Raw genomic sequence first — 14823 nt, forward strand, 5'->3', positions numbered from 1 at the left:
AATGACAACTGTGAGATGAAAAAACTCTACAGAGAGTACTAAAAGCAACAGATCAGTAACAAGTCTAGTAATTACTAGCATAGGAAACGACAACTGAAAAATCACATAATTCTACAAGTTGGAGAATCAACAAAAAATAAGTCACCCTTCACAATTCAAAAAATTATTAACGCAGGAAATGACAACATAGGCATTATATAATCCTACAAGTGGGAGTATCGGACAAGTAATAAATCACACCACACAATTGAAGGAGTTACTAATACAGGAAATGACAACCGCAACATCATATAATTCTACATGCAAAAGAATTGACAAGCAACAGAATTACTGCTATAGGAAACGACAAGGGCAGCATCAGGTAATCCTACAAGTAGGAATACCATAACCAATAAATCATTTTGCCCAATTCAAAGAATTATTAATACAAGAAGCAACAATGGCAGCATTATATGATCCTACAAATAGAAGTACATAAAACCAATGAATCACCTTGCTTAATTGAAAGAATTACTAATACAAGAAGCGACAAAGCATAATGTAATCCTACAAAAAGAGCACGGATGACCAATGAATTGTCTTGCTCAACTCAAGGAATTACTAATACAAGAAACGACAAAGCATCGTATAAGCTTAATTCAAGAAATTACTGATACAAGAAACGACAAAGCATATAATATAATCTTACAAAAAGAGCACCGATGATCCATAAATTGCCTTGCTTAACTCAAGGTATTACTTATGCAAGAAACAACAAAGCATCATATAAGCTTAATTCAAGTAATTACTGATACAAGAAGTGACAAAGCATAATGTAATCCTACAAAAAGAGCACCGATGACCAATGAATTGCCTTGCTTAACTCAAGGAATTACTAATACAAGAAACGACAAAGCATCGTATAACCCTACAAGGAGGAGTATCAACAAGCATTGGATCATCCTGCACAATGCAAGTAATTAATAATGCAGGCGGTGGAAAATTGCATGATCAACAAGTAATAGAACACCTTGCTCAATTCAAAGAATTACGAATACAAGGAGCGACAATGGCAGCATTATATGATCCTACAAATAGAATTACAGGCAACCAATGAATCACCCTGCTTAATTCAAGGAATTACTAATACAAGAAGCGACAAAGCATAATTTAATCCTACAAAAAGAGCATCAATGACCAATGAATTGCCTTGCTTAATTCAAGGAATTACTAATACATGAAACGACAAAGCATCGTATAACCCTACAAGTAGGAGTATCAACAAGCATTGGATCATCCTGCACATTGCAAGTAATTAATAATGCAGGCGGTGGCAAATTGTAGGATCAACAAGCAATAGAACACCTTGCTCAATTCAAGGAATTACTAATACAAGAAGCGACAATGGTACCATTATATGATCCTAAAAATAGAAGTACAGGCAACCAATGAATCACCCTGCTTAATTCAAGGAATTACTGATACAAGAAGCGGCAAAGCATAATGTAATTCTACAAAAAGAGCGCCGATGACCAATGAATTGCCTTGCTTAATTCAAGGAATTACTAATACAACAAACGGCATAGCATCGTATAACCCTACAAGTAGGAGTATCAACAAGCATTGAATCATCCTGCACAATGCAAGTAATTGATAATGCAGGCAGTGGCAAATTGAAGGACCAACAAGCAATACAACACCTTGCTCAATTCAAGGAATTACTAATACAAGAAGCGACAATGACAACATTATATGATCCTACAAATAGAAGTATAGGCAACCAATGAATCACTCTGCTTAATTCAAAGAATTACTGATACAAGAAGCGACAAAGCATAATGTAATTCTATAAAAAGAGCACCAATGACCAATAAATTGCCTTGCTTAATTCAAAGAATTACTAATACAAGAAACGACATAGCATCGTATAACCCTACAAGCAGGAGTATCAACAAGCATTCGATCATCCTGCACAATGCAAGTAATTAACAATGCAGGCGTTGGCAAATTCACTTTGCTCAGTTCAAGGAATTACTAATACAAGAAGCGACAATGACAGTATTATATGATCGTACAAATAGAAGTATAGGCAACCAATGAATCACCTTGCTTAATTCAAGGAATTACTAATACAAGAAGATACAAAGCATAATGTAATCCTACAAAAAGAGCACCGATGACCAATAAATTACCTTGCTTAATTCAAAAAATTACTAATACAAGAAACAACAAAGCATCATGTAACCCTACAAGCAGGAGTATCAATAAGCATTGGATCATCCTGCACAATGCAAGTAATTAATAATGCAGGAGGCGGCAATGTGTAAGACCAGCAAGCAATAGAACACCTTCACAGTGGGAGAAATCAACACCAAATACATTTAATTCCACAAGCAGAGAACAATGGCAAGGCATGACCTACACTTCACGCTTTCAAGAAAACACAGAAATCTAAGGCAACAACAACAAATAATTCTAGACGCAAGAGCATCTACAAGCAAAGAAGCAACCTGCACAATAATCGAAACTAAAGCGATCCAAGTTAACTCTTAGAACAACAACATTTAATTCTACAAGCAACCGGATCAAGGAATAGCTTTTTCACAATGCAGGAAACTACTCATTCAGTTAAACCGACAACGAAAGGAACATCATTACAAACTGGAACATAAAACATACTCCTACAAGCAAGAACATGAACTTCCTCCCACCCTCTCTACTATTTGTCAAATGAAATGAGGAAGGAGGAGACGAAAAGAAGAAAACCTAGAGATGTACGCTGCTCTAGTTCAAACCCTAAGGATCTGGAGCTTGGTGGAGAAGGCGATGGCAACCCAGTCGGGCTGAGACGAAGACCACTGCAGCTGCTCTATCTCCGCCCCCGCAGTGTACGCAAGGATGGGGTCCAACCCCCCCTCGGCAGACGCCGTAGCCTGCTGGCCTGATCCACCGCCCCCGTTGCCCACTGAAGAGAGGTCCCAGATCAGCGCCTGCGAGTCATCGCCAGCAGTGCAGATGTGACAGGAGCTGTGCGGCGCCCAGGCGATGGCATTGACGCTGGCTTGGTGGCGCTGCAGCTCGACGACAGGAAGGGTCGGGAAGCGAATGTCGAGCACGACGACCTTGGCGCTGTCCATGATGATGGTGGCCATGTACCTAGGATCCTGCTTGTTCCAGCCGAGGCGGACGAGAGGAGTGTCGACAGAGTCGGAGGCCTCATAGATGATGGTGGAGTGCTCCTTGTCGCGGAGGTCGAAAACGCGGACGGAGCCATCAGCAGAGACAGAGGCGAAAACGCCAACACCACCCCAGGCGATGTCGTAGACCTCCTTGTCATGGGCGATGAGCTGAGTATCAACAGCCTCGCGCTCGACATCCCAAATGGTACAGGTGGTGTCGATGGAGGAGGTACCGATGCGGCGGGGCTCGGCCTCGTTCCAGTCGAAGGATGTAAGAGGGCCACAAAACTCAGAGTTTTTGTTGCCGTTAAGGACGGATTTAAGCTCCACGCGGTCGTCATGGATGCGCCAGACACGGAGGAAGTCAGCGGAGGTCGCAAGGAGATCAGGCCTCACGCATTCACGATCAGGGATGAAGATGGTCTTCGTCGGAGGGTAAGGGTGCTCGAAAGACAGCGCCGGGTCGGATCGGATCTCACCGGTGGAGTCATCGAGCTGCACGATCTCCACACGGTTCGGGTACTGCTCGAGGAGACTAGCGATGGCGAGCCGGTATTTCTTATCCCGGCGAACGCTCCAGTTCATGGCGTAGATGTGCCATGGAGCCTCGTAGGTGTAGATCTCCGATCGCTTCTGCTGCTCCTCTGACCCCTCCGGCGTCCGATCTCCGCCGCTACCCATACTCGCTCTCTCAGCTCTCTCTCTCTCTCTCTCTCTCTCTCGCTGTCTCGCTCTTTCGGTCACTCTCCACCGCTCTTGATGTACGAATATCCGGAAATAAGCAGCAAAGGCAGGGGGGGAGGGGACCGAAACGAGGACTTCGTTGTGGTCCCCACCTCTCTCTTCTAACCGCTTTCTATGGGCACACTTTTGGCGCAGCATGCGGTTTGCTGCCACTTGCTATCTTATGCTTATAATAATAATATTTAATATTTATTTAATATATTTAATATAAACAGAAAGAACTTAAGAGATGTATTATTAGATCAGATTTCGATATCAATCTAGTCTCTAGATGATGATGATGGACCCTACCCTATCAATATTAGGAATGCTATGCAATCTTGACCTGTTAATAGTGAAATCATTGTAGACATTATTAGTTTATATAGTACATCTTTGGCAACCTGCTTTGATGTTGGATTGAATGTTAGACTTTGCTTTGCATTATCCTGTTTAGCTTCCCACAAAACCGGGCCCAACCCGACCTGACCTGACTAGTGAAAATAGATGAACGGAACGGTGACTGAGGGGAGACACTCCATATTCCATAACCATCCATCATGTATTTAAAAATTATATAATAATTAAAACTCTATGTTAAAAGACCATTTCTATTTTTTTTTTTTTTGGCTAGAATATCTCCTTTAGCTGGAGTACTGGATTGACGGCTTTACGTTGGAGAATAAGTGGCCAGATCTATTAGAACCCTCTCAGCATGGTTGCGGATTTTGCTTTGTTTAATATGGCTCCTTGTTTTCCTGAGCTTCTTCTTTAAGATTTTTTTTTTGGTTTTATCCCCAGGCTCAGATGTTAAGACATAGCGTTGGTCTAATTAAGGTTTTTTGGTTATATCCTTTTACTCCTTCTTCAATGATAACGGTTTTTGTTGTGCCTAGGGTAAAGCCTTTTAGAAGGGTCACTATCTGCTGAAAGTGGAAGCCTACTTCTGGTTTGCCCTTCATAACAAAATCTTTGTGCTAGAAAACTTGACAAAACATCAATGCTGCATTATTTCCACTAGCACTTGTGTGCTTTGTAATGCTGTAGAGGGAGGGACTCCTTACCTTCTAATTAACTACCATTTCTCTTCTAGGATATAGGCTTACTTTGCGTCACTCTTTAATGCCCCTATTCTGTCCTCTCTGGCGGAGGCTTGGTCCTGCTGGGTTTCGTTTGGTTCCCTACACCTGAAACCCCTAGGAAATCTCCTAATTAGGGTTATATGTTGGAGTATCTAGGCTGATCACAATAACCGTCTTTTTATATTTACTTTTCATGATGTCTCTATTATCATATGTAAAATTGACCATTTACTCATCGATTGGATTTCTGTAGTGCCCGATCATGCTAACGTGCAACTTGAGGATTCTCTTTAGACGATCAAATGCAGAAAGGAGTTTATGGGATTCATAACACATGGAATTTATGGGATCCATGACATACTTCCCACGAACCGTCTGCTCCGACAAACGTGCCAACAGATCCATCCCTGTCTGCAACTTGAGTTTTTCTCAATGGTGGTAGCTTGCACTACTCCCACCTTTATTTTTTTGGAATTGATTCTCTTTTGTTTGTGTTGTGCTATGGTGACTTTTCACATCTCGTGATGTGTATTTTTGTTTTTTTGTTTTCTCCTTTTATAATTTTTGTTGTTGTAATAAATTAGTGGTTTATCCACATTTAAAAAAATTATTTTTTATTTAAATTAAGAATAAAATTAAGAGAATGGAAATCACCAGCATAAAATCATGCCAGGCCCGGATTTGCCATTCACTGTTTCAAATAAGGGTTTGTGCATTGTTTTATATATAAAACAAAACTTTCGAAACGGATGAAGGCTGGTTTGTGAAAGTACTCTTTGACCTGCTTGCTCTAGAAGGGTCTAAATAAATAATAAAGAGAAAAAGACAAATTTCTTTGTTACTTTCATTGTGCAATGCAAAATTTATTTCTTTAATAACTGCATTAGTTATGAGACGGCATTTATTTTGTGGGGCTATTGTTGTTACTTGTGTTAAATTTTTTTTTTTTAAAATTTTGCTTTATTTATTGGAGCTAGCAAGTAGCAACTAGCAAGCATTAACAAATGAATCTACTCCCTCCATTTTTTTTTTATCTGTCGTGATTAACCGAATTTTACATACCAATAAACTTAGTTATTTCACAAAATTTTATAAAAAATTAGTTCTATTTCTAAAATTACCCCTAATTTATATTTTTATATTTCTCTTATTTAATTTGAAGAAGAGGATTGAATAAATTGTTAAAAGTAATTTTGAAAAAACAATAATAAATGTTTTTTGATGGTAGAAAATGACATGAATTTGTGACAAATTAATAAGAACGGAAGGAGTATTAAATATTTAAATGAGCTTAAATTTACAAGAAAAAAAAAAATGATAAAGGCTGCTAACGGAGACAACAGGTATCCATAATAGAGAGATAAACACATCCTTATAAACATAAATGAGATATTAAGATAAACATTTCACAATAAAAAGAGCAAACTGGGAATACAGTACAAAAGAATGAAGTTTGTACCTCAAACTTGTTTTCCTAGTTTTTTCTTCCATTCATGATCGAGATTACCAGGTCCTGTTAAAAACTAATGCATAAAAATAATTATCAGTTTGAGAAAATTAATTCAAAGTAAATATTAGACGAACTTCAGTAAATCAATGAGACGTCCATCAAGATTGAACAACTCAATCTCAAATCCACCACACTTCTAAGATTTGGCCTACAAAATCTCACATTATTCTTGTGTCCAAAAGTCTTCAGGGCTATCACAGTCTCTTCCAGAGGTCATGTCTCCCAAGACATTAAATAATAAATACTCGTTGGCTGATTAATTCTCTCTTCTTTGCTCTTACTCTTTCAATCAAAACCAAAGCAAGACCTTTTTTTTACTAGAGAAAAAAAAAAGTTGAAATAGTACCACAATTTACCTGAAGATGATAACCTGCCAATAAGGAAATTACAGCAAAGAGTTCCAAATGCAGGTGCTTTTCATCATTGACTCAATGTAACTACTAAACAATTCAATGCTAGACACATAGAAAGGAGATAATCAGAAGGTTATCAATCTCAACTTAAACTCATAGAGCAACGACACATCCAAATAAGCTGATGGCCTGATAAAGATGGAACATAGGATCTACCTCATAGATATTCTATAGAATTGATCACCTACAAAGGTAGATAAATTATTGGGAAAACAATACAGTCATTATTAGTGTAAGTAAAAGAAACAGAAAAGCCTTGAAATAAAAAACAATACAAAATATACATGCACAAATGCATCTATGGATTAAGCACTCAATATCTCTTCTTGCAAACATCTGTCTAGAAGCACAGAAGAGAGCTCACATCTTTTTTTTTTTTTGAAAAAGTGGATAAATCACATTAATTAAAGAGAAAGGAGAGAGTTACAACAAAATCTCACAACACAGCTGTGGGACAAACAAAACAAGAACAACATCAAAAACAAAAACAGCTAACCACAAGAAGTGGTAAAGCAGGGAAGAGCTCACATCTGTCTCACCTTTTTCAGAGACCTCGAAAAAAAAAACTAGAGCTTTTATAGTCAGATATCACCGCAGGCCTCGTGATCAGCACTCGTCATTAAGAAATGAATCGAGGTTAGTTTGGTAATTCAAGATCCTATCTATCTATCCCATTTCCTTAGCTTCAGCACATAAAGCAGTGGAGACTAGAGAGCAAGGAGAAGAGTTTCCGCTGTTGCGGCGTAGCTCCCGAATCCATCAATCTATCCTTGTTCCCTCGAATCCGTTCAGAGGTGCTTATTTCCTCCTAATTTTTAGTGTTTTAGGATTTTTTTTTTGGAATTTGTTGTTGTTTGGATTATTATGGATTTTTAGCTTGTAAAGTTGGGATTTTTATCCGTCTGTCTGTTGATTCTAATCTTTCAATTTACTCTCTTGTTTGCGGTTTCTGTTTGCGTTGCATTCTGGTGAGATTTTGTGATGGTTCTCTGCGCTTGTAGTGCTGGAGAAGTATGTTCTTGTGGTTTAGTCAACTGATTTCTTGTCTTGTTTGGTTTAGGTCTGAATTTATGGAAATCTTGTGAATTTTTTTTTTTTTTCTCCTTGATGGTGCTTTATCTGATATCATATTATTGTCTAATTATTATTCTTTAAACAACTACTTATCTAATTGAACTGTATGCTTTCTGACTTGTTGTGTCATGAATAATGTGTCTAGGAAGATTTCTTGTGATTGTTCAACAATAGCTTGTTGATAAATTCATATTGTTGTAGGAGTTACCTTTTGCTAGATATCCTATTAAAGAATTACTGCATGGAGGTCTGGTTTTAAAGATCGTGCAGAGTTCTTGCCTTGTTTGACTTTGAATAAGATTTGGAAATCTTTGTCATTCACTTATGATTAATTATCTATTTGTTTGTAATACAGTTGCAGCATTCCTAATTTTTGATTCATTGTGATAAATTTTATGTTGTTGCAATCTTGTATATGATGCACTCGAATTTTGATTGTTATGCAATCTCAATCAGAAGGTTATTTTTTTTTTCCTGAGACATGGAATAGATGATTCAGCTCTGGAGTCAAGCTCTTATATTTTGTATCTTACAATGATGATGTAACTAATGCTTGACACCCTATCTTTCACTCATGCAGATGGACAGGGATAAATTGATGAAAATGGCAGGTGCAGTTCGTACTGGTGGCAAAGGGAGTGTGCGCAGGTTCTTCATTGTTTCTTTAATTCTATATTGATGTCCAAAAGAAAAAAAAAATTATCTCAGCTGCATAAAATTCCATTTCATATAAAAGAAGGAAATTTTGATTTTATTTTATTTTAATCTTTTTAGTGTGTTTTTGGCTTCAATTTGAAGAAGATGAGGATGATGTTTGATTTTAACTTTGTGACATGTTTCAGAATTCCTGAAACAAGTTGTTCATTTTGTTAGAAAGTAATATGTGTGTTGATGAGATGAAACAAGTTTTCTTGTTTGATGAATGTATGCACAAATATTCTTATATGAGATATATACATATATTCATTTGATGTGTTTTTTGTATACTAGAAAGAAGAAGGCTGTTCATAAGACTGCGACAACTGATGATAAAAGGCTTCAGAGTACATTGAAAAGAGTCGGGGTAAATGCTATCCCTGCCATTGAAGAAGTAAATATTTTCAAAGATGATACTGTCATTCAGTTTACTAACCCCAAAGGTAAATTCATTACACAAGCAGAAAATATATGTTTTATCCACATTGGTCTGGTAAACTAATCTTATCTCACTTATACAATCTGACGTTTTTTGTTGTATTCAGTGCAAGCTTCAATTGGAGCAAATACTTGGGTTGTCAGCGGTTCTCCTCAGACAAAAAGTACTATTTCATATTCCTTTACTTGCTCTTGTATAAGTGAGCTGGACTCTGCTTGTTAAGATTGTAAATAAGCTTCAATCATAGATTATGATGTAGGAAAGTGGAGGGTTGGAATAAAAATATTAATGTGAAATCGTTCAAACCTATTCTACATTTTCTTTAATGTCTTGTAATCAAGAAATTTTTTTCATTTTATTGTCTGTTCACTTCCGAATCATCTATGACATCAATGCACCTAATATACATGAAATTTCCTGGTGACAGATCTTCAGGACCTGCTGCCCGGGATAATCAGCCAACTGGGTTTGTTGTTCTTGCTCAATCTTTCTTTGTGTTACTCGTTTCTGTGTGCATATTGCTATGATGGAATTGGTGATATCTGATGCTCTGATGCATCCATCTTGTTTTTTATGTATGCATTACACTGTTAGTTGACGGCAATTTCAGATACCTTGGAAGGTTTATTTCATTTGTTTGGCTATCATTTACTCCCAATTTTTGAATTCCTATCACTATCTTGTAAAAGTTTGGCATCATTTCTGGTCTTTATAATCTTTTGGATTGATTGATTCTTTTATTCAGGCCCTGACAACCTGGACAACCTGCGGAAAATCGCCGAGCAGTTCCAGAAGCAGGCACCCAGTGGTGCTGCTGCAACTGCTCCGGAGGACAATGATGATGATGTTCCACAACTCGTGCCAGGAGAGAACTTCGAGCAAGCTGCCGATGAGAAGGAAACTGCATAGAGATCACAACTTTTTTTTTTTCCATCTTTAAATTCTCGGTCATGTGCAATCCATTCCCACGGGTGAAGGAATTGTGTCAGCGTGAGTGTTTCTGTAGCTTACTCCATTGAACTCTGCTATGTGAGCTTACGCTCACTAACACCATCTTGTTTTCAGACTTAAATTATTATGACTTGTTTTATATCTAATGCTTAGCCAAACAATTTGATGCCCCTCTATGTGGTAAAGTTATACTAAGGTTGTGAGCTATATTTTATAAGACATGTATCAATATAATCTGTTGTGCATGACTGGCCGCCTACTCTGTTGTTCAATGTGCAGTCAGCCGCACGCATTCCCCCCCTATTTCTTCCTCCAAATATTAAAAGAAAATCTCTGAATTAATATTCCAGGGACTTTAAAAGATAGAGTTATTATTGATAATAAAACTATTTATGACTGCTGAAAATATACAAAGAGTAGGCAATTATTGGAAACTCTGGCACATGGTTAAGGTGTGAAGCAGTGATAGATAGAATCAAAAGAAGGGACAATACTAGCTCTTTCCCCTTGAGACTTGATTTTAACCACTGGAGAAGGAGAAGGAGAAGGAGAAGGAGAAAAACTCTTGGAGTTCTCACCAGGGCTCCTTGGAGTGCTGCTACTTGAGTTTATGGAATCCATTCTCTGGTACACCTGGACTTCAGCCAGCTTCTTCTCCTTTCTCTTCATCTCATGGCGCCTCTTCACATAGTCCTCCGATATAAAGACGTCCATACTACCATGCAAACTAAACCTCAACTTTCTCAGAGAAAGAGGAGGAGAAAAGGAATCCAATGATAAGCTTATATAATGGATCAATAATTGTGCTGCATTATATATTATAACATTTATCTTCTTTTAGTATTCCAATTTCCAACAGTCGTAGTCACGTGTACGCGTAGACGATAAGATATGGACAGGGTTTATAGCTAGAGACGACAAGAGAGCTGAAGTCTTCTCTTATCACAAAGCAACAACCTTTATCTTACAGTGCTTTGACCTCTTATTAATTATTACATCTACTCCTTAACATAATTAGTTATTTGATTTTAATAAATTATGGTTTATCCACTTTATATATAATAGTTATTTTTCACTACAAGTAAAAAAAGAAAAAAAAGAAAAAAGCTAAATATGTTTGCCCAAGTAAGACTTAGCAATACGTCCATCAGCACCTTTGGGATAGAAACCTCCAGGTTTATCTGCACTTCCAGTCCCATAAATAATCCTCAATATCTCCGTTGGGGTCCTTTTGTAGGACAAGGAGTAACGATTCCCAGCAATTATATTGCCTTGAATCCACCCTTCTGCTCCTCTGTAAGGTGGTACTATGAGACCTTCATCCTTTATGCCAGACCCTCCCAACTGGTTCCTTAGTTCTGAAATCCTGCTTGTGAAGTCAGCCACAGTAATATTATAAGGGTGCACAGAGTTTGTTGCACGCTCATAGAGCAGTGTTCGAATCACTGCGTCCTGCGCCGACTCCACTCCCAGCAACCCAGCAACAAGCTGCAAGCATGCCCATAATTATATATGTTACATATACTAACTTGCTAAACAGAGTTTGTTACTGTTATCTTCCAGTAACTTATACTAAAATGACTTTATATGTATATATATCATCTATGCAGTATCTGACGTGAATACTTATAAACATCAGATATTTGTGTAGGAATTTAGATCATGATTGTTGTGTATATATATATATATATGTATGTATATGTATATGGACACACATACCCTTTTGGCGTGGGGGTTGGTGAGCAAAGGGTTGGCGCCAACATAACCAGTGAGGCCAACATAAGGGATGAGATAAGAGGCAATGAGAAAATTAAGTTCATTAGCATATGGATCAAAAGGTGGCTCCAAAGTGAGATTCAAGGCGCTATCCATAACCTTGGCGAAGGTTTTAGAGCTTAAATCCAACAATGGCCTTGGGAACCCCTTCACAGTGCTCTTGATTGCCCTGCAAAACCACCATAACCATACACACAATCTAGTCAATTAGAAGCCCCACCATTTATATATTTATATATATACATAAGCACAAAACTACATAGACGTGCAACTGAACCTCAGATGTCCAACTTCTTGATAACCGAACTGGGTTATGATGTCCTTAACGAATGGGTTGAGTCTTGCTTGCTGAGCCCCAATGGGTGGAGGGCCACCTAAGGTTAGGTTGGGTGCCACTGTGTCCAACCCATGGCCTAGTGCACCCCAGAGAAAAAACTCAGCTTCAAAGTACTCTAAGTTCAAGGGGAACTCAATAAGATCAACATCTGATTTAGAGAGTGTCCTGTGCCTGAAGGGAGAGGCAGTACAAAAGAGGAGTAGCAGAGATGTAAAGAGACTGAAAGGAAAGTTAGCAGTCATTGTAATCTTAAGGACCTCTCTTTCTCTAATTTCCTCTCATATGTTCCATGGTTACATAGTGCCTTTATAAAAGGCAGCTTGAGGTCCGGCAAACTTGGCTGCATGGGTACGTGGCAGAGTTAGAGTTTATCAACTTGGCACGAAGGGAGACATGCAGGTCATCATAAAAGAAGTCAGCCATTGTGAGCATGTATGTGAGCACTGGCATCCATGAATTTCATCTTTATCTTAAATGAGCACACCGGATCAGTTCGGTCAACCCTGCCAGCGGCTAAGCCATCTGCCATCATTAAGAAAAATACAATACAAACATTCAAATTAATAAATATAAACAAATTTAAAATAACAATAGATTTTTTTTTTTTTTAAAAAAAATCTTATACATGGACATTTGAAGTATATCTTATTATACAGGTCATGTGAAGGTGGCCATCTCGTGGTGCAATCTGATGGAGTCTTCTAAATTGCGAAGTTTGGCCCAGAAGTTATGGACCTAAAATTGAAAGCCCAAATCAATTATTTGAGTGGTGTTTGTTATGAATTATTGAACTTATATCAGTGAATCTTTATAACAGGAACTCAATACTGAGATTAATGTCTCCAAAACCTAAATCTCATCTGAATTGATATTTCAATCACCAGAATTTCCACTCAAATAACCAAATCTAGCATCCATGATCAAATCTCACTCAAGTCTCAAAGCAACAACAAATTAAGGGAAAAACTCCATACATTCACCAAATGATGAAAATAAACTCATACAGCTATAGATCTACTTAATATGAACTGAAATATGTAAAGTAAGTGGGAATTTCTTCCCTCCACCGGAGCACCGGAGAAGATCGCCGGAGAACCAACTAGGCCCAAAGATCCTTCTTCTTTCTTCCTTTTTCCCCATCATAGCCCTAGCTTTTTCTCTTATAATCTCTTGCCTTCCTGCCTTGGGATCATTTCTCATTAGAAAATACCAATCCCGATGAGTCATAACAGTGTGTCATTCGTCAGTTCATTAATATGTTCTTAGGTATTTTATATAGTTAGCACATGCGTGCAGCGTGATTGATTGTTAAGCAATATGCCAAATCCAAATGCATAAATGAAAGCAAAATTCTGTCTGACTATGCCTTGTTAGTTGTGATCACAATTTCTTCTAATCAAAGTTATCCTCTGATTGCTTACAAATATTATTTTATTCCCTTTCTAAACCCATTGAATCTTTGAGTTTCACGCCTTGATTAATTAGTATAACCAATTAGTCTCCCAGTCACAACGCAACCCTTGCCCATTGAGATAAATAAATATATATATATATATTTTATGCTTAAAGCGTTTATCTGCCCACCGTTCCCGCCGAGTCTAAAAATAAAGTATTTTGCTAATCAAGTAGTTGGACAGAGTGGCTTAGCATGCCACATGGCCCACATCCTTACGTTGCTGGACGAAGTCAATATTTCATTCTTGAGGAGTCATTCAAACACTTGTTGGCGCACCAGTCACTTCATGGATCAGTATATTGTACCTTAAAATGGCAACACAAAAGAGCAGCATATATGCTTCAAATGGGGACATCCATTTATTTCACTAGACAGAGACTCATGATCGCCATGAATTACACTCTTAAATTTATTATTTTATAATAATTCGTCCATGACCAAATAAAAACTTGAGTAAATTTAAGTGGTAGTCTACTGGTCAGAGCAGCATATGAGTTGCCAACTAATGATAAAAAGGTAAAGTACATTAGTTTTTATGTGGAGAATATGTATTTAAATCTTGTCTTAAGCATAATAAATATGGTCTCTTGTAAAAGTAGTACAGTGAGTCTCTTGTGCACAAGATAAAAATCCGTGGTGCATTCAACTCAAATCCGAGCACATCATGTGAAAAAAAATTAGATGAGTTCATTGGTATATATTTGTTTATTTATAATATCACTAGCAAATATATATATATATATATATATACAAAAATAACTTTTATAGAGAAAACAAAAAATTGAATTGTATCCAAAGATTTAAAAAGGTCATGGGCTATAGCAACAAACCAATAGCCAAAGAGCAGAGAGCATACCGGATGCAGCCAAGTGTCAATTGGTTCAGCATAATCCTTGGATCCAAATCTCGAATCACATAAGAAAGTCACAAGACAATGACAGTCAAACAAAACACATCAAATCCAGACATTGCACCACCACATCCTCCACAAACAACCCTTCTCTCCCTTCGCCTGACTAAAGTGACACTAAAAATATCCATCTCTCACCATCCATCCCATCATCTTCATACAAATTAACACTACTGAATCCTCAAGGCGGGTGATTTAGACTACATCACATGGCCTTAGTCAACTGCGCACCAAATCCGCAATTAGGACTCTAAATAAATCCACGTCATTTAACCCTTTTTTTTTTTTTCCAGCCACC

General features: G+C 37.7%; 3 protein-coding genes across 4 annotated transcripts; 1 reads left to right on the top strand and 2 right to left on the bottom strand.

The window, feature by feature from the left end:
• Positions 1 to 2713: 2713 nt before the first annotated feature.
• On the bottom strand, positions 2714 to 4055 carry LOC120262435 (WD repeat-containing protein LWD1). Its single transcript, XM_039270539.1, has one exon. It carries the CDS (start codon positions 4038 to 4040, stop codon positions 2769 to 2771), a length of 1272 nt encoding a protein of 423 aa, XP_039126473.1. The 5' UTR covers positions 4041 to 4055; the 3' UTR covers positions 2714 to 2768.
• A 3481-nt stretch (positions 4056 to 7536) lies between these two features.
• On the top strand, positions 7537 to 10263 carry LOC120261269 (basic transcription factor 3-like). The gene is made up of 6 exons (XM_039269087.1): positions 7537 to 7680; positions 8541 to 8608; positions 8951 to 9099; positions 9202 to 9258; positions 9523 to 9561; positions 9841 to 10263. Exons 2-6 carry the CDS (start codon positions 8541 to 8543, stop codon positions 10002 to 10004), a joined length of 477 nt encoding a protein of 158 aa, XP_039125021.1. The 5' UTR covers positions 7537 to 7680; the 3' UTR covers positions 10005 to 10263.
• Positions 10264 to 11110: 847 nt separating this feature from the next.
• Positions 11111 to 13277, bottom strand: LOC120261267 (desiccation-related protein PCC13-62). Of its 2 annotated transcripts, none has more exons than XM_039269086.1 (4): positions 12814 to 13277; positions 12100 to 12681; positions 11766 to 11991; positions 11111 to 11534 (listed from the first exon to the last, which is right to left on the bottom strand). In XM_039269086.1, exons 2-4 carry the CDS (start codon positions 12399 to 12401, stop codon positions 11154 to 11156), a joined length of 909 nt encoding a protein of 302 aa, XP_039125020.1. In that variant the 5' UTR covers positions 12402 to 12681; positions 12814 to 13277; the 3' UTR covers positions 11111 to 11153. The 2 variants fall into 2 exon arrangements, with proteins under 2 accessions (XP_039125020.1, XP_039125019.1); XM_039269085.1 differs by having other exon boundaries at positions 12785 to 13277.
• Positions 13278 to 14823: the final 1546 nt, after the last annotated feature.

Source organism: Dioscorea cayenensis, chromosome 5, assembly GCF_009730915.1.
Source record: "Dioscorea cayenensis subsp. rotundata cultivar TDr96_F1 chromosome 5, TDr96_F1_v2_PseudoChromosome.rev07_lg8_w22 25.fasta, whole genome shotgun sequence".
Classification (NCBI taxonomy): domain Eukaryota; kingdom Viridiplantae; phylum Streptophyta; class Magnoliopsida; order Dioscoreales; family Dioscoreaceae; genus Dioscorea; species Dioscorea cayenensis.